The sequence below is a fragment of the Vanacampus margaritifer genome, chromosome 18 (assembly GCF_051991255.1).
Source record: "Vanacampus margaritifer isolate UIUO_Vmar chromosome 18, RoL_Vmar_1.0, whole genome shotgun sequence".
NCBI classification, from domain to species: Eukaryota; Metazoa; Chordata; class Actinopteri; order Syngnathiformes; family Syngnathidae; genus Vanacampus; species Vanacampus margaritifer.
The window spans coordinates 14,954,504-14,981,567 of record NC_135449.1 but is presented as its reverse complement, the minus strand read 5'-3'; the positions used below and the strand labels follow the sequence as shown (position 1 = coordinate 14,981,567).

Genomic DNA, 27,064 nt, shown 5'->3' with positions numbered 1-27,064 from the left:
ACTGTGCCACATTATTGACTCATCTGACAGGTTGCTGTCGCAACAACGTTGAACGAAGGCGGTGCCCAGCACGTGTAGTTTGACGTCATTGTGACGGTGTTTACCGCTCCGTAATTCTTGTTCCTCGCAAGCGCGTTAAGAGGTTCTCTTTTCTTTTCTTTTTTAAACAACCATATGTCTATGGCTATGACCGGGCACTAATTCATTATTTCCGGTTGCGCATGTGAAAAACTGATGGGGTAGCAAAACTGGCTTCAGCGCAAGTAATGTAAACTGTCACTGTATTTCCACTTGAGCATGAGAGGATCCGACGGGGCAGTGGAGCCGTCTAGATGTTTGACTGCCGAGTGTGCGAGGAACCAGCCGGGCATTGAATCGATTGGATATTGACAGCGCAGGAGCATTTACAGTAGAGTGACGTCACAGACATTCATATACATTCTGAGTGTTTTTAGCTGATTAGAATTAGATGCATCATGTCCAAATCGGATATGAAACTGCCTTCCATAGGTAGTTTCAATCTGTTCCGCAAAAATCGGATTTCATACGCTTTGTGACTGTTCACACGGTAAAAAAAAGCCATCCACTTTCAATATGAATGGACGAAGAATCGGATTTGGGGTGGGAGTCTGAATAAGGCCTAAGTGTCCAAACTGTCCATACTGCAGTCGCATCAGATACATATCCGATTTATAGCCACAATACAAAAGAGGCCTAAATCAGATAAAAAAATAAAAAAAGAATTATACTGAAAAAATACATTTAAAAAATCAGATACATATCATATATGGGGGTAAAAAACAGGAATTGACCTGCAGTGTGAACCTGGCCAAACAGAGGCTTTCAAACCAGAGAACATGTACCAACCAAGGGTGTTCCAATCAGGATTTTATACTGCAGATTCCGATCATCCATGAGTGACATCGGCTGATATCGATTCCAACCACATGGATTAGCTGCACATTTTTTAATATTAGAGCTGTTCACTAACACATTTTAGAGCTGCTCACTAACAATTATTTTAATAATCATTTAAATCTAATGATTATTTTAATAATAATTTAAATTGGTCAATTATTTTTTTTCAATTAATTGATTAATCAGATTTTGAAGAGAAAAAAAGAAAATGTGTCCAAATTTCCACCCCTTTATTATACAAAAACAAGACAGTGCAGAAAATATACAAACATACAGTATATTATGACTCAGTTACTGGTTTGGTCTGTAACCTGCAGTGCCGATCACGTACTTTTCGACAGAAATCGGCCAAAATCGGAGCACCAATAATAACTGTCAAGCATGGTGGCTTTGGCATCATGCTCAGGGGTCCATTTTGATGGTGCACACAAGCTTAATGTAATAATGAAGACTAACAAATTCACCACTATTGATAGTGGTTGTTAACATGTTTCTAAGTATGCATGACCTCTAAGAATTGTCAAATGCTACTTTGTAAAATGTGCCGTGCTAGTAACAAAGGTTTCATGATGGTGAAGGTTTTATATACAGTTACTATCTATTACAGTGAATGCACTTACCCGCGATCGCTGCATAGGATTGTCAAAGTCGGTTCCCTCAGGAGCCAAGCACAACCATCCACCATAAATCGGCTTAGCCTGTAAAAGAAGGAGCGGGAGGGGGAAAAAGAGCCATTTAGGTAATAATTAAAACTTGGTAAGAGCGTGCAAGTTGAGGGGGATGGTAAAAGGAGAGACAGTGTAAATATGAGAGAAGCCTTTTGGGCTCCAGATGTTGCATCTGTCTATGCATCGCATTTCGAAGCCGTACACAAACCAGCAGGCCTTTTTGTGCAATCAACTCTGTTTGATGAAACGTTAAGGAGCCTCTTTTTTTTCCAGTTTCACCATGGCAAACGAGGACCAGTGTGATGAATAGAGTAACCGGTGGCAAATTCAAAATAAACAAAATGTATCTCGCCATATGCTCATGATGGTTCTACTTTTGACCACAAATTTACTTCATTCTATAGTAGGATAGTTAAAAAGAAGTGTGGATTCTGGTAACCCTAGTTCAAAAAGCCCTCATTGCAACGCCATCTGCTTTTTAACAAACCAAAAACACAGTAAAAGGGTCTGATCATTACTCAATTATAATACTGGCCCCTTTCTGCTATGTGTCAACCACATGCCTGCCATAAAACCTACCATACCTGTATATATTTCATGCTTGAACTTGTATGGCCATGTCAGAGTGAAATCAAGTTGAAGGATGAGACCGGAATCTAACAATACACCCTATTCCAGTTTTGATAGTCAGTATTATGTAAAGTAATTTGTATTGTAATACATGCCCCATGCAAAGCATTTATTATCACTTTCTGGTTTACAGTGTTGGTTGAAGAGAGTGTTGTCAGCAGTCAGCCTATTTTAGCAGAAATGATGAAGACATAAAGATCCAGAACAGCAAACAAATAAAATGTCTGCAAACAACCAATCAGTGCGTAATAAAACAACCACACTACATGCATGTGTCAAATGAACAACAATTGTCATTTACAGATGTGTAGATGGCTTTATGTGGTCTGCTTAGCTCCATCTCACTACATATAAACACTACATATGAAAATGGCATACGTTATCATACAACATGCAAAGTCTGCTAAATATCTTTCATCGGTTATACAGCTCTGTTGTTAGAGCTGGGTTCACACATTTACAGCCATAGCTTGTTCATTTGATGACATGCTACAGACCTAGGACATACCAGAAATTATCTTCAGTGATTACTGAGCGATTCGATCTGTATCACGATTCATAGGTCATGATTCGATACGATACCGATTAATCCCAATACGAATCTATAAAGTGATTATTGCGATTTTTTTCCCCACTCAAATTTAGAAAATAATAATCAGTAAACTTGTACACTGTAAATTTTGTATGAAAATGTATTTCAGGCTTATAATTGTGAGACACTGTATTTAACAAACAGGTTGCAATCTGTTTCATGTCTGAACAGCACTGAAATAAAAATATTAAGGCTTAATGTTCCATTAATATGACATTCTTCCATGCTTAACTCTTTTACTGCCAAAGACGTTAAATGACGTTATGCAAAAACCTACGGAGGAGCGCCAAAGACGTTAAGACGTCCACCCATTTTTTTTTTTTTTTTTGAAGCGGGTAGAGGGAACCCTTCCGCATCTGTGGTGAAAGTTTCCAGCAAGTCTGTTGTGCCTAATGACTATTTTTGGCCCCTAGAGGGCAGCGATGACTCTCTTTTGACAAGATTGGGTGGGCGTCAGTAGAAGACGTGAGGCGGGGCTAGAATGTTGAGGGGACATTGGCTGAAGAAGCCATAATGGCGGCCGCTTGCAAGCAGCTCACGGTCGAGCCGTTTTTTTCAAAGACATCGACCAACGATAAAGAGCACATTGATGACGACGATGATCATCATCGATGATGATGATGGTGACTCCGAGGTTGACGCCGAAGTTGGAAGCGCTGACGCGGCGGCTATGACGACGTTATAAAAGTTCACGGGCGAGCGATGCTGACACCGGAAAACACGGAGCACAACGCTCAGGCGGACGTTCAATCGGACGACGAAGAGTGCCCTGAGTCCAATGCATATTCATCGGAGGAGTGTGTACAGTCTGCTACTTGCTATTTATTCCCCGGAAAAAAAGGCCGTCAAGAAAGTGTAACGTCTGCACGCGAAACGGACAATGAAAGTGAAACTAATCTGTTGTGCGAATCCTGCTCCCTCTCCTTGCACGCAGGAGAGCGTTATAAAAAGAAAAACTGTATTTGAAAAATCCACATAATTGTAAGTAGTACCACAGTTGCACACATTTGTAAATAATTTGCGAAATTGTTTTGTCAAATTGTTACACTGTTGAATGGAAATAAACGTATTTTGCAAACTAAAAACACTTTTTCATTGTTGGTGAAAGCGTTTTACAGAAGTAAAGCACTATTTAGGTGTTTGTGGCATCATTCATACATACAAAAAGAAGTGTACAATTCACTAGAGTGCATGAAATAACAGTTTCACAAAAAGCTCTTTTTCTCCGCTATTTGTTTCAAAACAGAGAATTTCGGTGAAAGTAACCATTTTCTATTGTTGATTACTGAAGAACGGAATAAGGTAGAAACAAACTTTTTTTTCTGATGAAAGATGAGAGTCCAATCTTTCATTTGGTAGTATGTGTGTTTCCATAGTCCAAACACAACATTTTCTGTGGACCTTGAAAGATCAGTCAAAATGCTTAAATCGGCTGGCACTGGCGACAACCCGTTTCTGAAAACGTCTGGCAGTCAAAGAGTTAAAGTGTAAACACTAACCCCAATTAAGACGTTTTGTTGAATATTTCCATCAAAAATTGATGCTTAAACATCGATTCTGCTGCATATGGAATCTATACGAGAATTGCACGCTGTAATATTATATAATAAACTGTATGTAATATATGTAATTGCTGAATCGATTTTTTTAACACCCCTAGTTTCAACCATCAACGGGACACCGAAGCCAGCTTAAAATTGAAGCTGATAAGACCGTTTTTAAATAAGATGCGGCAGATGACGTGCCTAAATTCAGCAAATTACAATGGAGGATAGCTATGCACCTGTGTTGCCCTCTCTCTTTTACCATTCCAATTGGCAAGCCAATACAAAGTTTAGTTAGTTGGCAAATCAACAGCAATTTTAAAGTATCATTGATAGAACTTTACTTGATTAAAGCATCAGCATAACTGAGTAGTATGATAGTGGGTGCTAGTAGTCATTCAAAGAATACTTAGCAGAAAGTAAAACAGTTTTGCACAGACTTAAATTATGTGACTCGTTTAAAAGAAAAATTAACAAGTAGCTTTAAAGAAGCCTTGAGCCAACGATAACATAATTTTAGTACTTTAATTTTTTTAAGACTGACATTTGGTTTATCTTGTAATCACAGAATAGGTACTATAGACTTTCATTATGGTACACTATGGGCATGCAACAGCTAAGAAGGGACCATCTTCTCTTACACACTCGCATGTCTAAGCTTGTTTATACTCAATAAACCGATGTGTGATTATAGGTAGCATGTGGTTATTCTGGAATCCGACATGAAATGAAACAATAGTAGAAATACTGACAAAACTGCCAGTAAAGTAAAAAAAACAAACAGAAGTCATAAAATTTGACCACAGAAAAGTGTTTTAACAAGCCAAAGTTGGTAGAAATTAGAAAATAAATAAATAAATAAATAATGCCGTAGTACGATATTTTTGGAACTAAAGTCACTCCGAAATATAAATCAAACAAATGAAAAAAATGCATCAAAAAGAAGATGAAAAAAACAAGTCGCGCCAGTGTATAAGTCGCATTTTTGGGGAAACGTATTTTCCAAAAACCGGGACCAAGAACAGTAGAGCTCTGACTCGCACCCAAAATCCCAATTCCCTATTCGTTAATGTTCGGAAATACGCTCCGAGCATGCACTGCTTCTCTCCGTTGGGTTCAGAAACTCAAGAATGTTGTTCAAATGTGCCCCAAAAAATGACTGTAGGTCCCAGTGCATAAGGCAGTACAGATGCAAACAGTTCAAAAATGAGCTGCTGATTGATTGATAACATAGATTGCGTTTAGAAATTAATGAGAGGGGCGCGTGCCCTGCCTCACTCGACACACACATTCTAGATAATGGTGTTAGGTTAGAGCATCAAGAGTAAATTTCCAAACACTACACAAAAGTTTTTCTTTTTAGTTTAATATGGCTTACCTCAACTAGAATCCCACGTCACATTGTGACAAACGGTAGAATCCTGTCAGTTATTGCGCATTTTACGACCGTAAATAATCCATACTTTTGTTATTTTTGTCGCAAACTTGCATCACACAGTAGATGCCATGACAATAACTTCATCCACTTGCAGTTTATTGTGAAGTAGAGTGGTGTTAGGGCGTCAGAGTGAATTTCCCAACACACCCTAGGGAACGGGAATTTTGGGTACCAGTCACGTCGCGGAAGTTCTGAAATGGACAACGGAGTTTTAACGACGCACATGAGGACTTTGAACCAGTGGAACGGTTCCACTTTAAAGAGGAAGTCAAACCAAACATTTTCTGTACAATCCTACTAGCCGCAAAATCCACCAATTGTATCCATCTCAGGGGGTGGCCATTTTGCCACTTGCTGTCAAATGAAAATGGCATCACAGTTGCTCAGGAGGGCTCAGGTAACGACCAATCACAGCTCAGCTTGAGAATGTCACATTACCAAACTAAGAAAACAGGTGAGCTGTGATTGATTGTTAACTTGTTACCTGAGCTCTGTGAGCAATTGTGATGTTATTTTCAGTCGAAAGCAGGTTGCAAAATGGCTGCCGCCTGAGATGGATAAAAATGGGGATGGATTTTACTAAATAACTCACATTTCACAAATGTAATATTAATCAGTCTTGAAAATAACATTTTGGGGGTTGACTTTCCCTTTAAGCAAAGTAATCACTTTTAGTAGGCACAGAGGTGGCAAATCCAGGTCCAGAAAGTATAAACCCTGCCATAGTTTGGCTTTAGCCCCTGATGCTACCTAGCTAGCTAGCTAGCTAGCTCCCCAAAAGGTAAACAAGCATCATGGGAGCTAGCTAAAAGGTAAACAAGTACCATAGGAGCTAGCTAGCTAGCATTTGGGGCTAAAGCTAAACTGTGGCAAGGTTTTTACTTTCTTGATCTAGATTTGCCCCTGCTGATTCTGTCATAAATCAAAAACATTTGACAATAAATGCTATGAAATTAGTGAACAGACAACTTCTCAATGAACTGTTTAGTTATTGTGAACATGTTTATGGCTACAGCAAGAATAGCGTTTTGGAGGTACATGAGTGTAAGAAATGAATGGATGTAGACAGAGGTCCACCATAATAAATTATATTGAAGATGGCTTTTTCACACACAAAAATAAAAAATGTGGAAAGCCTAAAAGGACTCGGCCAACAACAAAAAGAGATATAATTTTGCTTCTCCTGTTTGTGCCTCTCTATTCCACCTGTACCATGAACGTTCCTTCCTAATATTGTGAGTCTTACTGCAATATTGTGAGCTTTCTCATGATATGGTAAATAGTGATAAAACTGAACCATGAGATTTAGATATTGTTACCTCAATATGTGTGAGTCATTTTAATGGGAGAGTTATGGCATAATTTATTTATGTATTTATAATTCATGCTGATAGACAACTTAAATCTCATTAAAGTTCAAAAGCACCTGAAGATAATCCACACAAGCACAGAAATGTTCAACTCAAGTAATTTTAGTATGATCATAATAATAAGCCTCCCAACAAATAAGCATTGGAACATTTGGTCCATATTATACTATATCTACAGGCTTGATATAACCTGAGTTAGAAAAGCAACCTCTAACTCTTTTAGACCTCTACTCCCATTTCCCAAACCCACACTTCCTTTCTCTCCATGTGACTCCAACTCCCACTCTTAATCCCATCACATCCATCTAGGCTTTTACCCACCTCTCCCATATACATGTCAACTTTAGCCAGACAGCCTTCTCAATCACTGCCTCGCCTTCTATCACCTAACCCTGGCAGTGTGATCAATTCCACAAGCCCAAACACGGGTTGCCAAGATAGAAACAAATAACCAAGTGAAGAGGGAGATAGAAAGGTGGAATTTGTGCTGGCATTATAACTCATTTTAAACTATTCAGACTGTAATAAAAGCACTTCTCCAGAGCCCAACCCCAAATTTAACCTTTCTTCTAGTATTCTGAAAGATATTGTTTGTATTGGAACTATTTTTTTCATTTAGTGCACATCTTTTTCCATGGCTGTTCCGTGTGTGCTACCACTTTCAAATAGGATTTCTTAAAGGGGCCCTTCTATCACAAATCTTTTTTCTACTGTTTGATGCATGTCAAAATGAGTCTGTGTCTGTGATAGGTTGAAAGTAAACATCTATGCTGTTTGTAATTTGCATGCAATAGCCTTTGAAAGATAAAACATCCAGGCAGACCGCGCTGTCGGGGGATTTGTTGTCGGCTACATTGCATCCCGACGTTGGCATGGCAGGGCCCAATCTCCCATGGAGGAAAAATTTCCCACCTTGATGTTGATGCCGGGCAACCTCGCAGCTGCAAAGCGAGCATTTTGAGGGGAACTGAGCACAACAGCACGAACTGAGTTGTTTTTCAAATTTTTCTCAACGTATATTATACATCCTTACTCAAATAAAAAATAATATTATTGATAATAATAATAAAATTCCAGTACACTACACCCGCATGGTAAAGGCGTACGACCCTGCAGCCACCAGAGAGGACTGAAAACAATGTGTTCATATAGTCCGGAAATGTATTTGTAGAGTGTGTGAAAGCTTAGGTTGTCACCCTGCACGAAATGTACCCAACACAGCACAATCCTGGCCTGCTGCATTTCAATAAAGCCAAGACAATGAAGACAGGCTGCCAAAAGGCGCCCACAAATGGACAGCTACCAATAAGAGGAGACTAGAGATGTTTTTCATATAAAATTAAAGACAACAGAGACCCAATTGGAGCGCAGCTAATACATTTAATCAAATATTTTTTAAATAATAATGTGAAAACGGAGCGTACAAAAACACAGCTATTTCTGACCAACGAAAATAGCTACAGATGTGCATACAGTGGTACCTTGGCTCACAAACTTAATTGGTTCCCACAGAGAGTATGTGAGCCGAAAAGTTTGTCTTCCAAACAAGTATTTCCCATAGGAAATCATTGAAATGAGAATAATCCGTTCCCAGGTCCCCATAAAATACAATTTTCTACTAAAAATGCCTTAAAACTACACAAAATATACCTTATTTTATGTATAATAAATGTGCTATTGTATTGTAATTAAAGAAATACACTGTACTGTATAATAAAGTGTTTTTATTTGCAAAACTTGCCTTTGTGATGGTACAGTAGTTGAAGGCTTGATGGAATGGAGTGGGAGGAGGAGGGAGGGAGGGAGTTACTGTTTGGAAGGAGAGTCCTCCGGTGTGGCTTCTCTTCTTTGCTTCTTAGGAGACTCTTTATCCTTGTTGCTGACTAAAAACCTCTTAATTGACATCTGTTGCTTTCTGAGTTGTAAGGTCTTACGAAACTGAGGCATCACATTATCATTGATCATGTTGATGATTCTCATAGCCACAGTCTTTTCTGAATGGTACTGTTCGATAAAAGCCTGCACATCACTCCACTTAGTTAACATGGTCTTGATGCTCTCACTTGATGCTGCAGCCATCTCCTCCTCCTCGTCCTCACATGACAACTCCTGAATGGCTTCCTTCTGCTTGTCCTCTTGAAGGCGAATCAAATCCTCTGACACCCTTAGCCACACACGCACCCTTAATAGCTTCCTTGTTCTTAAGGATGGTAGCAATGGTAGACTTAGCGTACTGGTACTGGGACGCTAAGTCACACAAACGCGCACCTCGTTCGTGTTTGTCGATGATCTCATCCTTCTGCTCGACCGTAATTTTCTTCAATGTCTTCTTAGGCTTAACACTAGCCTGTGGTGGGGTCTTTTTCGGTCCCATGGTAGCAAAAGTACACTCCAAAAGTACTCCAAAATGATCCAAAATGTCTACCGAACACAAATCAAGTCCGCACTCAAACAAAGGGGGCGACGAACTGGGACGCCGTGAGCGTGCGTCAGCTTCTCGTGATTTCTCGTGTCGCGTGATTTGGTTCGTCCGCCGAAAACTAGTTCGTCAGCCGAGACAAAATGCTCGCGAATTTAATGTTCGTGAGGCGAAAAGTTCGTGAGCTGAAGCGTTCGTGAGCCGAGGTACCACTGTATTTGCATTTCGCCCTATACCGATTGATTCTAAAGTGACACCATATGGAAGGAAAAGATAGCCTATCATTCAGTCTTTAGATTGGCGAGGAGAACAGCCAATTTCAAAAAAAACGGGATGGAATTTTTTGTGGTGAGCACAGGGGCACTCTGACATGTCTTCAATGCAGTGCTCAAGAAATCAGAAGTCAGTACTCAACTAGACATGCTGAGGACGGAGTATGCAAAGTAGGAAGATGAGAGAGGACCGGGTCACCAATCTTGTTTGCATTTTGAAGAACTGTTAATATTCTGAATTAGGTTTAATAAAGATTGATAACATAGGATTATTTGGACTTATTTTTTTTTTTTTTTAATATTTGGCCCTCTGCTTTTGTGGAATACTTAATGCGGCCCAGACACACCTAGACCCTATTTCTACAGCCACCCGCATAAATTGTGTACTTTGAGACCCCAGATCTATATGGTCCGAAAGTATTACCTCAGATGGTATGGCCCCTGTGAAATTGAAGACGTTCTATGAACTTTTTCAAATGCATTTACAAAGGATCCTACCGAAAGGAAAGTAATCAGCCTCTCTACTGTACACAAGTGTTACCAAACAGATTTAAACACAGATTCCAACAAATGATTAATTACCACATGACAATGTGGACATGTGAAATGCTAACTAGCAATAAACTGTTTGCTCCTGTACATTTAAGCCAGGAGAGAAGAGGATGCTGACGTTGCTTTTTGGCACTTAAAGCTTCTTCAGGGGCCCATTCTATATGGCCCCATCATCTGGGATCAATTACAGGACACACCAGAGACTAAACTAATGATCAGAGAGTGAAAGAGCATCTTAAAATACGCCTTGACTGCTGATGGTACTGCTGCACCAACTAAAATCTTTGCTCATCCATCAACCAAGTCTTACTTCAGCCTACAATGGGGATGTTTTCATGCAGCCAATAACCCTCTCAAAACCTGAATATTGCCAATATTTTGGTTTTTAAGTTTTTTTTCTTAACCCGAATAAGACTTTTGTAACCAGAATATTTGTTTATATAACAGGAATCGGAATATCTCAATTGAACGAGGCATTGTTATCTGTTCTGCGCATGCTTGATTGGCAAGGAATCCTGGTCTTCTGAGTTCAGGAAACTTGCATGTGTGGTGCTGTCCTACTTACTAAATGAGCCCAATTTACATTTGATAGCATCTAAAGCACCCCACGATTTAATTCGATTACGATTCAGGGTGCTACGATTTGATTATTGAACGATATGGAATAAAGGTTGCGGTGGATGATGACATTCATCAAGCCCTTTCAAAGCTGCGGGGAAGTTTTGACAGTCCTATTGTTCGCCGGTTAGGAGCAACAACCGCCGGATTCTTCTCCGCTAACCTGGTGTGGAAACGCGAGAGGTGCTGTTACATGTTTCCCGCTAGCTTTTTATCCTGAGGAGAAAAATCTGTCGCTCAGCAACTTCCACTGCCGCCATCCTCCTCTTGTGCGGGCGGCAGGCGTGCCTTTTACTTTCGTGTGCCTGTCATTAAGTTATTATGGAAAATGATCGTTTTTGAACATTTATGAATTGTAATCAAATTGTCAAGTGTTGAATCGCGATGAATCTAATCGATGTTTTGGCACACACCATGCAATTATGCACACATATATATATGCTGTATGTCCGGGCATCTGGCGCGTAAGGCACGGAAAATACACAACCAGAGGTAAAAAAGCATGAGGATTCAGCAAAGAACCACACTTTAGAAGCAAGGGGGAAAATGACAACTTCATTAGTGTGCTGATGTCTTTTATTGACCATAGAAAGTTAAAAGCGTCTATTTTCTTAATGACGTTGACTGTGTGATCAGGATATTCCAATTGATCACAATAATCATTTATACAGGAGTAACTCTGTCCGCTCAAGCATGAAAACGAGTACCCCGAATGTTTCAGAAACCGGAATTATGACCAGAACCCGAATATTGACTGCATGGGTAGTCACTGATGGCAATCACTCATACTGAAAGTCCTGGGAACCACACTGAAAATGAACATATATAATATTACAACATGGACCAACTAAAACTTGAATATCAGGTGAAATAGAAATTACGAAGTGGCTATTTTGCCGTAATTGGCAACTCACCCCTTTGTGTTTTTTTTTCTTTCTTTTTTCCCATGAATCGCACAAGAACGTCAAGTATAAATTCTACACTGGTGAATGTGGTGCAGTGGGTAGAGCAGTCACCCCGAATGTGCTGTGTCACAAGTTCAAATACTTTTTTCTACCCCTTTTGTAAAATTATGTTTACAATTTCTTGCTGCCATGATGACTTTTCCACATTTAAAAGGAGAAGACATTAATGCTGCATTTGAAACGGTGCAAAGTGTATAGGCCTACTGACAACTCTGCTCTGGGGGTCATGGTTAGGCTAGTAATGCCGATAAACGATATGAAAACTTCATAAAAAAAGAGAACTGGGTGAAGCAGACAGGAACCAATGCACAGTGCGTCTCACGGTAAGATCGCCCATTCACTCCAGGCCAGCTCCAGCGATTGACCAATCAAAGCCGTTCATGGCAAAATAACGTTAGCAGGAGAGTTGCCGGTCACGGCAAAAATAACCGCTGCCTAGAAATGATATACAGTTGATTTTGCGAATCATCCATCAGCTAGTTTATTTGGTTGGAAATTAATTTTAATTGCGCACAAAAGGCAAATTTTCAAGTAATAATATTGAATGTAAAAGGTGCACAATGTTACAGTTTCCTAAAAGAATACATACCTGTGTTAAATCCTGATCAGTCAACAGATGCAACTCCCGAGGTTTGAAGCAGTTCTGACATTTGCTTTTGTTGAAAAAGTTCGCCTGGAATTTCCTACAGGAATTTTCTTTTGCGGTAGACATCGTCTTTCACCTTGTTGACGTTCTGCCCGATGTTCTCTGGGTGACTTTAATCAGCAGTGGAATTGTAATCCTGCTGTTTACTCGTCTCTCTTCTACTCCAACTTTGAAAACGACCAGGCGCTCCCATGCATTTTCCAAAACCAATAACCACAACCGGCTTCTACTTCATCCAGTTGTTCTCATACCCTTATATGTCTGATTGTTTTTATCCAACTCCTTTCCCCCCAGAAATAATTAGCTGCCATCAAGCCACCCTGCTCATCACTCAATCAGTGATGAATGCTTCTCAGTCAATGGCTCACAAACCACAAAGCGAGCGAGAGGAGGCTAATATCCTGTTAGCTCGCCAGTGTGTCTCCAAATCAATAACGTGATGGCGTAAGCCACAAAAACAAAGTTAGCACACTTGTACGGCCATTAAGTTTCGACGCGATAATGTACAATATGCGACACCTAACTTTCACATGAACAAGTGGGGGAAAAAAGGCCTTGCAATCAGATAACAGGTTATTATCCCAGTCGCAGGCGTTGGTCCATGCGAAGTTCACCCAGGCTATTAGCCAGCCTGCTAGCTCGCAGATACGCTAATGCTAAAGAAATCCTGTCCCAGTCGGCGTCTTCACTTAGCTTAAAAAAAAGAAAAAGAAAAGAAAAAAGGATGTTCATAAACACCAAACAGCTCCAGTTGCTTTTTCTCCCCAAGATAAAAACTCGCCATGCAAAAAAAAAAAAAAAGAAAAGAAAAAGAAAGCACCGCGCAACCAGTCGTAAAATAAGTGTTTAGGGTTTGCTTCCACAACTAGCTTGCCTAGCTGCAGTAGGTTTATTTTCTTCTTTCCAAAACGGAGCGAGGGGGTTGATGAGGAGCGACTTGGTTCAAGAGCCTGGAATGATCTGAAATATCGCGAGATTTGCTCCATGTCGCCATCAAGAGACATAACATAGTACTGTACCGTCAGCGTGATTAAGAATATGATATTATATTATATTATATTATATTATATTATATTATATTATATTATATTATATTATACTATATTATATTATATTATATTATATTATATTATATTATATTATATTATATGGCTACCACTACTACTATTGATTAAAATAAAAACTTTTCTGCCACACTTCATATATTAGCTACATATAAATAAAATTGGATGTATGTTTAAATTACTTTATTACACCCAGTGATCTTTGTGCTGGATGTGATACAACAGGGGTGCTCAAATTCGGTCCTCGAGAGCCCCTATCCAGCCTGTTTTCCATGTTTCTCTCCATTAACACACCTGATTCATGATCATTCATGATGGCATGGATCATACATTTCTTGAGTTACATTGTGAACTCTGAATGTCCTACATCACATTGAGAGGAGTAACTAGTGTAGGTTGCCACAGTATATCTACAAATGATTATAATAATCTTACCTACCCTTTCTTTGTGTTATGCATCTTTATAGATTCACAATTCTGGACACCAAGTTTGTATTGCATGGGTTGTTGTCAGCAGTATCATGTACTATATTCAATTAACATTCACATCTACTCACACAAAGCATTCATAAATAAAATAACAGTGCGATAGTACAACAACATTGTTCTATTGGAGCTAATAAAGTATTGTATTTACTTGCTGATTTACTGCTCATGAATAAAAACTTTGAGAAAGGGAAGTAAACTGTCTTCATGCTGGTTACAAGGGAGCATACTTCAAATAGCTACTGTGCACCATATGTGAGTATTCATGACTACTCCAGCAGTGGCTATTATAAGCAACATGTTCTACTGGACACCAGCGGGTCAGAAAGACAAGCAGGGCGGCGTGAATAGATGGTGGACGTGGAGGGAGGAGAAGGGCCACTGTTACCTAACTAAAATTGGAAAAAACTGCAGCCAGTCCTACTGAGGGATTAGCTCCTTCCGCTGTGCTGTGAGTGAACCAAGAATAACAAGGATTACAGGTGTGTGTGTGTGTATGCGCGCTGTGTTGTGTTTTTGTACATTTTCTAAATGTGCTCTACCAACTCATCAGGGATCCCGCCATGCATGTGTCAGTCCAAATATGGATGGTCAGAGTTCATCATGGATATTGTATTAGTATGTGTACTAAAAATAAAAATACGTAAATTAAGAAAAATGCTTTTATCCAGAGTTTATAATTGTGATCTTGAGATATCCAATGACAGTATTTAGGAGGTGGCACGGGGCAAGGAATTCTGGGGCAGGAGCTTGTCTAGAATATATTTAGCTGTTCTCCTTAAACACACTTTAAATGGTAAGTGTACTGGCATAGCTTGTAAATGGCTCAGGTAAAAAAACAAAAGTGAAAAGGAAAAACGATGAAAACACATAAGGGGGGGGAGTACATTTTATTACTGGCATTGGTAAATTTGGACATGTGTAACAAATATCTAAATATAGACAACAATATGGAATTTTAACTAATATTTTAATATCAACTGCACATGTATGCATTTTAAGTCACATGTTAACATTCTTAGTCACAAAAGTGTGAAAACAAGTTCATATGTAGACATTAACTTCTGCAACAAATGACATTACACGGCTCGACACTACACATGACATTACAAGTTGCACACACGGCTCACATTAAAATGAAAGTCAACCCAAATACTTTCTTTACAGTAATATGTTCTATGCAGCCCCACTAGTCAAAACGCTGCATTCTGATTAATACTGCGTTTGTGGAATATTAATTCAGTAACAAGATCCACCCATTTTTATCCATGTCTGGGGGGGCAGCCCTTTTGTCACTTGCTGTCGACTGAAAATTACATCACAGTTGCTCAGGGCTCAGGTAACAACCAATCACAGTTCATATGTTTTCTGAGTTTGGTCATGTGACATTCGCAAACTGATCCGTTTTTTTGTTTTGTTTTTTTAACTAGTTAAATGAAGGAAATAAAACCTGAGCCCTGAGAAACTCTCATGTCATTTTCAGTCAACAGAAAGTAGCAAACTGAGATGGATAAAAACGGGTGGATTTGGCTGCTTAATTCATATTGCACAAACACAATATTAAAGGGGAAGTTAACCCAAATGAATTTGAAACACGACATTCTAACTAATATTGCATTTGTGGAAGCAGCAAAATCTACCCCTTGCTATCCATCTCCGGGGCGGCCTTTTGCCACTTGCTGTCAACAGCAATGACATCACAGCTGCTCAGGGCTCAGGTAATGACCAATCACAGCTCATCTGTTTTCTAAATTTGATTATGTGACACTCGCAAGCTGAGCTGCGATTGCCACAATATTAATCAGAATGCCGATTTTCTTACTTCTTCTGTTCTCACCCCGGAGAGTGTTCTCAATTAATGTTTGGGTGTGTTTCGTCTGTCATTAGTCTTCAGTAGCTACAGGAAGTGACACCCCTTGAGAGACCTAAACTCGATCAGAAGTGTTCTGTCAGCACGTTGTTATTGTTTTTGTTCTAAAAACGCTACCACTTCCTCCCTTCTCTACAGAACATGGTCCTCCCTTCAGTGATGGTCTTGCCCCTGCTGATCGTCATGGCAGCAGGGGTCTACTACATCTACAATGAGGTCATGCAGTACATGGCTAAGTCTTTAGTGCGGAACAAAGTGGTGATGATCACTGACGCTGTGTCTGGTGTGGGAAATGGTAAATTATCACAGTTATTAGAACATGAATCTTTAGTGGTTTTATTTGTTATTGTTTTAAGAACAAATATGTTTTTAAAACAGTTAAAATGCACAATTAAAAATTTCATTTTGTATTTAGATATGCAATTTTCAACAACAAAAAACATGATGCACTGTATTTAAGTAAGTAAGTAAATACTTCAAGCCAAGAATAATTCTCATGCACACAAACCTGACATTAAGAAAAATAAATGTCTGTGTTAGTGTATTTCAGTTTTTGCTCTTTGACCCTTACTAGTGTATCTCATAACCAGTGACTGTTAAGTATTCTCCTTGTTGTCTTTCAGAGTGTGCTCATCTCTTCCACAAGGGCGGAGCCAGGCTCATCCTGTGTGGTGCTAACTGGGATAAGCTCGAGTCTCTTTACAACTCCTTGACAAATGAAGCTGACCCCAGCGAGGTGAGGCAAACACATTTTAAATTTGATTATATTTGGCCAACTTCCAAGCAGATGCAAAAAATGGCATCTAATTTTGAACATTTGGTGAATTCAATAACTTTAAGTCAGTAAGGATATTAGGGCTTAGGACAGAAGTAATACTGCCCAAATAGATTAGGTGAGCTAAACAGATTGTGTCCTTGTTTTCATCATCATCCTCCCCTCTGTCCCCATTTCCCCAATCACCACTTCCTTCTCTGAACAACACAATGGCAGGACATCCTCTGTGACAGAAAGCTGTCCTCTATATTCAGTATATTTTACATGGGACTATATAGGGCACAACAGATGTTAGTTAATGAAACTTTTCACGGACAGACTAGTCACAAAAATGCTGTCTGGACCAAAACTCAAATTTTACAAGAGAACTGAAATCCATTTGGAAACTGTCAACTACAGTAATGCAGAGATTTTTTTTGTATTGTCATTGTTGTAAGTTTATTTGGTTACAGCTTTTTTTTGGTTTGTTTTTTTCATAGATTACTTGTTGACTGGTGGTCACAGTTCAGTTACTTTAAAAGTGGCCATATCAACAGTGAAGAACAGTACACAGTAAATTCTGTTGAGTAAATTTGACACTATTTAGAGTAATTTTGACACTATTTAGAGTGGGACCAAATAGACTCAGTTTTAGAGTAATATATACACTTGGAAGAGAGTAAAGTAAAGAATTGAAAAAAAATTAAAGTCACTCAAGGGTTGAGGAACAAACTCACAACCTTCAGCTTGGGGGACTACCACAGAACCACCAGAGCTATGCCCCTCCTACTGTTTGCTTATATCCAAGAGGAGACCAACATCGTTTTTGGTCTCTTGGAGTTACGAAAATTCCAGATGACACGAGCGATATACCAACACACAGCAGGAGTTGCATGGCTCTGGGAGTAGATCGTCTGTCTCCCAAGCTGAACGTCGTGAGTTTGTTCCTCAACCCCTGAGTGACTTTTATGGAATTTTTCAATTCCTTATTTTACTTTGTTCCAAGTGTAAATATTACTCTAAAACTGAGTCTATTTGTTCCCACTCTAAATAGAGTCAAATTTACTCTACAGAATTTACTGTGCAGCACCTGATATGAGAACAGTTTATTGAACGGGACAAAATTTTCAGCCAGAAGTCAAACTCGAGGAAAGCAGGAAATGTTCTCTGCAGTCTTTCAACATGCTGGCCATTAAGTAATATGCGAACAATTGAGCATTGTTAACACAGCGAGTCAAAACTGTTGTCATCTGTAATTAGGTACAGCATTGTGGAATCCAGATCCAGAAAATAAAAAACCCTGCTAGAGATTGGCTTTAGCCACAGGTGCTTCTACTCAACTGGCAGGTAAACAAGCTCGTCTTCACCTGTTGAGAAGTACTTGTGGCTAAAACAAATCTGTTTCTGGGTTTTTACTTTCCGGACATGGATTCGCCAATTCTGTCTTGAAGCTTCTGTTGTTTACAAAAAAAATCATGTGACCGATGAAAAACAAGGCCTCGGTTTATGTACATGATGTAATTGGTTCATTCAACATTAACTTATAGTTCCTTAACAAAAACACACTAAACATCTCACCACTTTATGAGTGTTGTCGTCATTTGTAGTCATGTTAGCTGCCGAGCTAGAAATTTGTCAGTGATTTAACTAGTCAGAGATGAATATTAGGAGTGTCAATTTAGATGTGTATGATGACTAGCAGGTTTCTGTATCTTGTGTATCACAGGTATCAAGGCCCAGAGGTCAGATCTGGCAAGCCACATCATTTTATAGGGCCCGCAAAAGAAAATCATGTCTTTCAACTTTCATGATTCTTGACAAAATTTCTACCAAAATTCCAAATTCTGTTATTATTATTCTAAATAGTAGCGTTGAGATTTTTAATTGATTTTTTAAACCATTTTTAGAGCAACTTGAATTAACGATTATCCTTTACTTTTTGTTTTGTTGTTGTTGTTCTGTTGTGTATATCTTATATTATGATTATATTATTAAACATTTTTGTCTTTACATAAGCCGTAGCTACAATGTGGCCAGGCACAAAAATTATCTTGACACTCCTGGTGTATATGAATATGTGGAATATGCTAACTTGTGTTGGAGCATCAAATTTGAAATCGTTGGATCATGAGCGGGATCCCCCATATGTTAACAGTTTATTTATATAGCTTGTCCGTAGTATTGATTGTACTTATCATATCATGCCTTTTATGCCATATTTGCACCAAGTGCTGCTAAAATAGCAATCTTGCTGGTCATGTTCACAGTCTTGTTATTTCTAACTAACAATATATTTCTTAGCTTTTTTACTTATTCCACTTACATTCATTTACAGACATGCTGAGTCCTGGTTTGGAACCACATTTGAAAGTTGGGTTTGAAATCCAAAATGGTGGTGAAATTACGGTCTTTGGGGGTTACACAAAATGTGCAAGAACACGGTGTTTCCTACTATTATTTTACCACATACAAGTACAAATTATAGGTACTTTGTAATCCTGGCAGCAAACACACACACCAGGTAGTGAGAAACAGTACCGTCAGTATGTCAAGTAACTAAACTGTGTGTCTTCTCAGACCTTTGCCCCCAAACTGGTTATCCTGGACTTTAGTGACATGGAGAGCATGGAAGACGTGATGAGCGAGGTGGTGGACTGTTATGGTTGTGTGGACGTGTTGATTTGCAACAGCAGCATGAAGCTCAAGGCGCCAGTGCAGAGTGTTTCCCTAGAACTTGACAGAAACATCATGGACATCAATTACTTTGGCCCAAGCACCTTGACCAAAGGTAGTGTACATTATCTAGAGGATTTTCATATCAAATACACAACTCATATGCTTACGGAGTGTGTTCTCATTATTCTTTAACATCTCATTGTAATTAATAATGTTGCAGGAATTCTTCCCACCATGATTCCAAGAAGATCAGGTCAAATTATCTTGGTCAACAGCATCCAAGGCAGACTGGCTGTCCCATTCAGAAGTTCCTGTGAGTTATAAATTATAATGACAAAAATGTATGGTAACTATCGCTACTTATTTAGCACACTGTATGTGCAACTGGTACCTAGGTCTTCAAGTTAAACACGTTTTTGACTCATCACAAAAGAGGCAAGACTCTATGTGTATATGTTCATCTATATGATGAATAACTACATTTCCCATCATTCTCTAAAAATCCATTGTGTCTCTTCTGAAGAGGGCACCTCCACTAGGTTTCCCTTAATTCCCCATACCAAGCCAATAATTTATGATGCAAATATGAATGGTAAATGGGCTGAGTTTATATAACATGTTCTATGAAACCAATTCACTTCTGTTTTTGGGGGCTGTGTGGTAGGGGTAGGACACAACAAAATGCCGTCCGCTGCAGCCACACATATTGCACATAACAGAAAACATCACGTACAGCATTCGGAGCAGTTCAAAATCAACTTTCTTTTATGGGTCTATTCATAATAATCAGAGAAGCTGATTATTAAATGTTATGTATGCAAATCTGTGTGTTTTGCTAGAAGTTGGCTGTAACCAGGCACGGCTCCAGGGCTTTTTCTTTCCCAACCAATAGATGCATATGGGGGGTGAGAAAGTAATTTAGCTCTAATGTAACATTATCCTTGGCTGGAACAGTTTTTGCTCAAACCAAGTAGTCAGAGGAATGACGAAAATGCCATTGTCATCAAGAGCCAGTACTCTGGCTCTGTGAGGACAAATCTGAAATCTGATTGGTTCAAGAAATAGTTTCATTGCTGATATACTGTATTTAAAGTAACAACACTACAAATTCTGAAGGCCCTTGGCACATTAGGTTGGTGTGGTAGCACATAGATGCTGAAATCTGATTGGACAAAAGTTGACAGTTTGGAAAAAAAATATACATTTTGCTGGAACAAATATTGGGAATCCTAATATTTGGGGTTAGGGTTAATTTAGGATTTATGCTGTAGATCAGTATTTCTGAAAGTGCTTAGGCCAGCAGAGAAGGCCTTGCCTGTCCACCCCTGCTTCGGTCACATGCTCAAGTGCAAATATTGAATCACACTGGTAATCTGATTAGTGCTGTTTACAGAGTTCTTATTGTGAAATCATTACGACCAAGAAAATGTCTGTTGTTCCAAAATGTTTATCAAAGCTCACCTCCACACCTTTAATTTGAACTGCTGGCCATTCTGGTGATTCATATAAAATGCACATAAGGCTTGAAAAATGACATTATTTAAAATCAGCCTGTAGGCGTGCCATAAACAAAAGAAAAAACAGTAGGTCCTCTGGAATGTTTTTGAATCCTCGCCTGTGTCTGCCTTTGCACCAATCAGACGCAGCCTCTAAACATGCAGTACAGGCCTTCTTTGACTGCCTGCGGGCTGAGGTGGAGGAGTATGGGATCACCGTGAGCACCATCAGTCACACTTTCATCGATGCCACTGTTCTGCCGTCTCCTGAGGAGCCTGCCTCCAATCCCAACAGTTTGGCTGCATGTGAGTAAAAAATCTGTTGTCTGTATGACCGCAGCAATTTACATTATTCTAAAATATGGGCATATCTGATTTTGGATGTTCCACTATAACTGGAATGATTCCTGAAAAGATGTTATAGTTGATGGTTCTACAGCAAATAGTGTCTTTCTCTGTTCTATAGTTGTTGCCAGCCACCTGACCCACGGGGTGCGTCCTTCAGTGCTGGCCAATGAGATTATGCGAACGGTGAACCGGAAGAAGAAGGAGGTTATGCTGGCCCACCCCATTCCCAGGGTTGCAGTTTTTCTCCGATCTTTCCTACCCTCTTTCCTCTTTGCTGTCCTGGGTGCTGGAGTGAAGGACTCGGTCTTGGCTGAGCAGATGCAGTAGCAGAAAGGCTGAAGAAAACAAAAGGAAGCACATTCAAGCTTAGATTTTTAATTTTCTTTTGCCTGAATGTTTAGCTGTTTGTGATAATAGGAAGGTCAAAAGTGATGGTTGCACTACATCCTCCTGTTAACGGCATATATTTTAGTATGTACATGTATATGTATATATAGGCTACTTTCTTTCATTTGTTGAGTCATCAATCAACATATCAAACAAAATATAATTGATAACTTGTACTTGCAAAACCAATAAAATCAAAGGTGGTGGTCACATGGTCAAATATTTGCATATTTATCTAATATCGTTTTTATATGTAAGACATTTTGGAAGACATAGCCGATACATAATACACATACATACATAGGTATTTTCCATGGTATTATCTATTGAAAAGAATAAATAAAAACTAAAAGACATATTAAACTGCATTGTTAATTATAAAAAGTAAAAAGTAAATCACGATAGATATAGAATAGAATAAATAATAAATCTAAGCATTGTCGACATGTGCTACTATTCTGAGTTATACATTTAAGGTTTATAATCAATCGGCAGACAAGATGAACAGTTGCGGCAATACACAAACAATAAGATCAAAAAAAAAAAAGTAAATGCTGGATCAACAATCTAAAGTTCACAAATTTTAATTTCTTTGACCACGTAATAATTTTTTTTCGGTTGGAGAATCCTAACAAAGGACACATACACAAATGAATTGTAAATGCACTGATATTTTCAGGGTCTGTTTTCCACAAACCACTAGGTGGCAGCATCGCATTTCCCATACAATGCTAAGTGTGTTTCGGTGACGAGATGCTGACATTTCATGTACCGGTAGTCTGTCAGTGTAGGTATAATTAAGTGGCGGTATAGTTAGATCAGAATATTGATTTCCGCTAGTTTGATTTAATTTGATAGACTGATTACTTTTCTTGAGTTTGGTGAATTTTAGACGTTACTGCAATTACAGCATATTTTTGCAATAACGTGAGCAAAACGACAAAAAAAAAAGGAAAAAGTAAGGAGTCATCTTTCCTTTATTCAATGTTTTTCAACAACTACCATTGCGTATTTAAAGTCTGCCTTTATAAAACGACTATTAGGACAATTATCTGGCACTTACCAATTGATTACATTTGATCAGGGTTGTTTGGAACATGTTCTTCTGCAACACATTTCTAGAATCAGTGCTTAGTCATTGGTGATGTCAGATTGATGATTTCTTATACGAAACATTTAGCCTATTGATGCTCTTTCTAATCAAACATGTCTGACTACAACTTGTGTTTGTTTAGTCATTGGTGATGTCAGATTGATGATTTCTTATACGAAACATTTAGCCTATTGATGCTCTTTCTAATCAAACATGCCTGACTACAACTTGTGTTTGTCTTTGTGTGCATGTGGACATTAAGTCCAGCTGGTAAGCGGGAAGCAGTCCTCCAGGTCACCGTCCTCTAGGGAGTTCAACATCCATTGTCCCCATGCCTCCGGACAGGAATGTGCCTGTGATGTTCACATGAATAAATGCAGTTCGATGACATTTGCGCGCGTCAAACAGGAACGATTTTTGAAGAGCACTCAGCTGGACACTCTAAATTGCCATTCTTTTTTTGTTGTTGTGCTCTGCCACATTTGCACATGTCAGTCAGAATAGCCAAGTCATGTATGTTTCATTGCAAAATGGAGGGGGAGAGAGAGAGAGAGAGAGAGAGAGAGAGCTGTGTAACACTCAAGGTTCTAGTCAGACTTATATCAGAATAATGTATCGAGGTGTGCAGTAATCTGTCTGAATGATCTCAGCTTAATAGTTTCTCTCAATCATCACTCTCATCTCTCTGATAAGCAATATTTTGATACGGCCCAAACATGGCAAAGATGATTGTCCTCAAGCGATATTGAAAGTGATGCTTCCTGAATGTGCGTCATGACTTATATATGAGAATCGCCTCACAGGGACATGTGCAGCTCCGAAATGGTCTTTCCATGAGAGAGGTGATCACCCTTATCAATTTTTAAGGCCCAGGTTATTGACACAAACCTGACTTATGGAGGTTATGCGGAGGCCATGGTAATGATTCCCTAATCGTTCACATACAACACCATAGGGGCCAGGCTCTTACTTTAAATTATTGGTTGACAGCAGGTTTTTATTGCTCCAATGGTTATTACACTAATGTCTGCACAGTGGGGTTCACTTTGCTCATCTGTTGTTTCACTGGATGTATAGGCATCGTGAAGTACTCTAACTGTTGCCCCACCAATGGGTAAGTTGTCACACTATGGGGTAAGATTTCACACTCTCTGTCAAAATTTACTATAGTCATTAAGCAAACTTTAACATAAAATAATATGAAATAGATTAGAGTTCTTAGGAACTGCTGGCATGTAGGTAATAGCTTTCAGCCTCAAATGCCTGTTTTGCTTCCCTTAAACATGGAATTTGAGGTTAAATTGAATTAAAATAAATAAATAAAGCATTTTGGTTAATGAAATGGATGGTTCATCATGAAACTTAAACCAGTCCTGACATGTGGCATACTGTAGTTTCAACAACTGGAAAATCAATTTTTAAACAATGAAACAAAACAAATTTCCTCACTCTTCAGACTCATCATCTGTAGGGCAATTCTGGCATATGTAAACCGAGTTGCCAACGGTGCATTTTTCATTGGCCTATTCTTTGCATGTGTGACAACAAACTCCAAAATCCCTGAGATAAGTTGCCTCAAACTACCATGTTGGCTTGAGTTTAAAGTTATCTTAAAACAGAGCAGTGACTGAGGCATGACAAGCTGCCTGAATTTCTCCTCTAACAAGTCCACATGATTTGCTGCTAGAATTTGTCAATGTACGACACCTGTTTCAAAACATATGAAGTTGAAAATTTTTACTTTGAGTTGTGCAAAACAGATAAATGGCACTCATCTCAGCTCACAATGTGCTATTCTCTTCTCAGACAGTACACAACCCTTGACCATTTATACAAAGAAAACTAGTATTCCACTTTTTCGTTGCGCCCTCTGGTGGAGAAGAAAATTGCAATGTGACAATTTACCCGTGAAACAAATAGCCCCGGAAGTCTCCCCTAACTGTATTAAGTCATTTTCTACTGTGCAATTAGGGTGCCATCATCATCATCATTATCACAAGTCCCCTCCTAGGTGTGGTGGAATTCTAGAAAAATCCAAAGTAAACAAAAGGCACTTGTGGAGTTACAGTACTGTAAATTAATCCTAGTGATCTTAAATCTCACGAGATTCCACAACATTTTGTTATTGTATTTCATTACAGGCTTTCTCTATGCCATTAAAATATTCTTTCAAAGTTTAATCGGGGCATTATATGTCTTATTTAAAAGTCCCATTCTTTGTTGATCATGGAAGACCTTCTAATCCCCCAGTCTTGTTTGGTTTAAAGATTACACATAATTAATCTGCAAGAGAAACTTTGCCTTAATCCTTGAAACATCCCAGCATGCTTTGCTTCTTATACCACTTCACCACGGAAACAGTTCCTCAGTCACACGACAGATTCCACGAGTATAAAACTGTGATGTCTGTCGCAGATTAAAGAGTTGTAATGTTGGTATATAATCCTTCGGTGTTCTTGCTATTTGGACAGAAAATATATTGTACTGTTTTTCATGCCCGTCAAACCAAGAGGAACCATGGAGATAATTATTTCACAAGCGGATGTTGAAGAGAGATTTTAAAAAAAAAAAATCTGTCCAAAATTCTGAGAATAAGATTTACAGTTAGTCAGATTAAATCTCTGTGCGCAAATGCAACAAAAGCCAAATTTAAGCTTGAACCACAAAAGTGTACGTGGGTTTGATTTAGAACGGAAGTTATTGCTGGTTGTTAGAACCTCATCGTGTCAGCACAGTATTGATTAGTCCAGATCTAGCTGGAGATGTTAATAAAGTTGGAGTCTCCTAATTGATCATCTGCCTATTACAAATCAATATATTGCGTGGTAACTCAATGTCCAGTGTCAGGTACGATGCTGATGATTTGATTACCTAGCTAGCCTTGTAAATAACTCACTGTGAGTTCTATTTTACGCTGTCCATCAACTTTTATTTTATTATTGTTTGCTGACAAAAAAAAATTGCAATCTGGAGCTGTTTGTTGTGACAGTGTGTATTGTGTAAACTGGACAGGCACTAAAGAGCATTTGTCAAAAATGTATTTTTCTTTACATAGCTCAAGCTGCAATGTCCATTTCAAAGCTTTGTAATTTGTAGACTATGAAAAAAAAAAAAAAAAAAACCACATCCTCACATCCACTGAGATTGACAAATGAGATCGTGAGCACATGCTTTGTTTCTCAAATTTTTAGCCTTTTAAGGTTAAGGTAAATTTTTGTCTCCTCAGTCCACAAAACCTTAGAAAAATCGCCTTTTGATTCTTCTTACAGCTTGGTTACGTCTCTTACCAGCACAAATGTAGTCTTCACAGGCAAAACCCAAATCATAGGCATATTAAATAGACTTCTTTTTTCAATGTTAATAGTACACACTTGGGCAACCAAATACACTTGTCAGCAGAGGTGGGCATTTTGTCAGTACTGTTTTGTTGACGACAGACGAATGATGGACTAATGGACTGTCAGTACTGATGGAATACCCACCTCTGTCTGTTGGTCCTAAAATAGTGGTGATGACGGATGTGTGGTTAAAATAAGACGTTAGACTACAATTTGGTTTGGCTTGAAAAAATTACGAAGACAGAATGGTGCCCAGGGCAAATTTTGGAAAATGCCTATTTCCTACCTCTGCTTGTCAGTCACATGCTCCACAAAGTTGTCGACACGTGCAATAAACCAATTAAAGGGGAATTTAACTGTTCAATCCCTTTGTCATGAGGGACGTGAGTGATTGAGGGATGGTGGACCCAAATGCAGGGAAATAAGGCAGTGAGACAGGAATCAAGGGCAATGCGTGGAACTTTAATAAAACATAGGAAAAGGGTGAGCAGACAACTGTGACTTGATGGGCGTGGACAAGACGTAATTGGACAGGGCCTGAAATAACGTAGTTCGACTGGACAGGTTGTCGTGATTGGACAGGACGTGACAGGACAGGACATAACTGAACTGGTCGCCATGACAGGACAAGACATGACTGGACTAGTCGCCGTGACTGGACAGGATATGACTGGACTGGTCGTCGGGACTGGACAGGACGTAACTAGACTGGTCGTCGTGATTGGACAGGACGTGACTAGGCTGGTCGTCGTGACTGGACAGGACGTGACTAGGCTGGTCGTCGTGACTGGACAGGGCGTGACTGGACTGAAACGAGTATGACTGGACAGGACGTGACTAGACTGGAACGAGCGTGACATGACTTGCCTGACTTGCCTTGATTTGACTAGCTCTAGAGTGGCTATGACTTGGCTGCGGCC

At 39.1% G+C, this 27,064-nt stretch overlaps 2 protein-coding genes and 1 long non-coding RNA gene across 5 annotated transcripts in view; 1 reads left to right on the top strand and 2 right to left on the bottom strand.

Moving 5' to 3' along the window:
- mprip (myosin phosphatase Rho interacting protein) overlaps positions 1–13,580 on the bottom strand; it is a 63,420-nt gene extending 49,840 nt beyond the window's left edge. For both annotated transcript variants that reach the window (XM_077550403.1, XM_077550402.1), the window contains exons 1-2: positions 12,576–13,580; positions 1,539–1,616 (exon numbers count right to left, since the gene is read on the bottom strand). In XM_077550403.1, coding sequence (XP_077406529.1) covers positions 1,539–1,616; positions 12,576–12,698 — 201 coding nt within the window. In that variant the 5' untranslated portion in view covers positions 12,699–13,580. The remainder of the gene's footprint in view (positions 1–1,538; positions 1,617–12,575) is intronic.
- A 908-nt stretch (positions 13,581–14,488) lies between these two features.
- On the top strand, positions 14,489–21,892 carry dhrs7cb (dehydrogenase/reductase (SDR family) member 7Cb). Of its 2 annotated transcripts, none has more exons than XM_077550989.1 (7): positions 14,489–14,633; positions 16,191–16,347; positions 16,676–16,788; positions 19,384–19,594; positions 19,703–19,795; positions 21,123–21,284; positions 21,445–21,892. In XM_077550989.1, the coding sequence occupies exons 2-7, from the start codon at positions 16,194–16,196 to the stop codon at positions 21,651–21,653; spliced, it is 942 nt and encodes a 313-aa protein (XP_077407115.1). In that variant the 5' UTR covers positions 14,489–14,633; positions 16,191–16,193; the 3' UTR covers positions 21,654–21,892. The 2 variants fall into 2 exon arrangements, with proteins under 2 accessions (XP_077407115.1, XP_077407114.1); XM_077550988.1 differs by having other exon boundaries at positions 14,525–14,664.
- LOC144038458 (uncharacterized) lies at positions 20,914–26,563 on the bottom strand. The gene is made up of 2 exons (XR_013289227.1): positions 26,431–26,563; positions 20,914–21,661 (listed from the first exon to the last, which is right to left on the bottom strand). It is a non-coding gene; the product is annotated as an uncharacterized LOC144038458 (long non-coding RNA).
- Between the last annotated feature and the right edge of the window lie 501 nt (positions 26,564–27,064).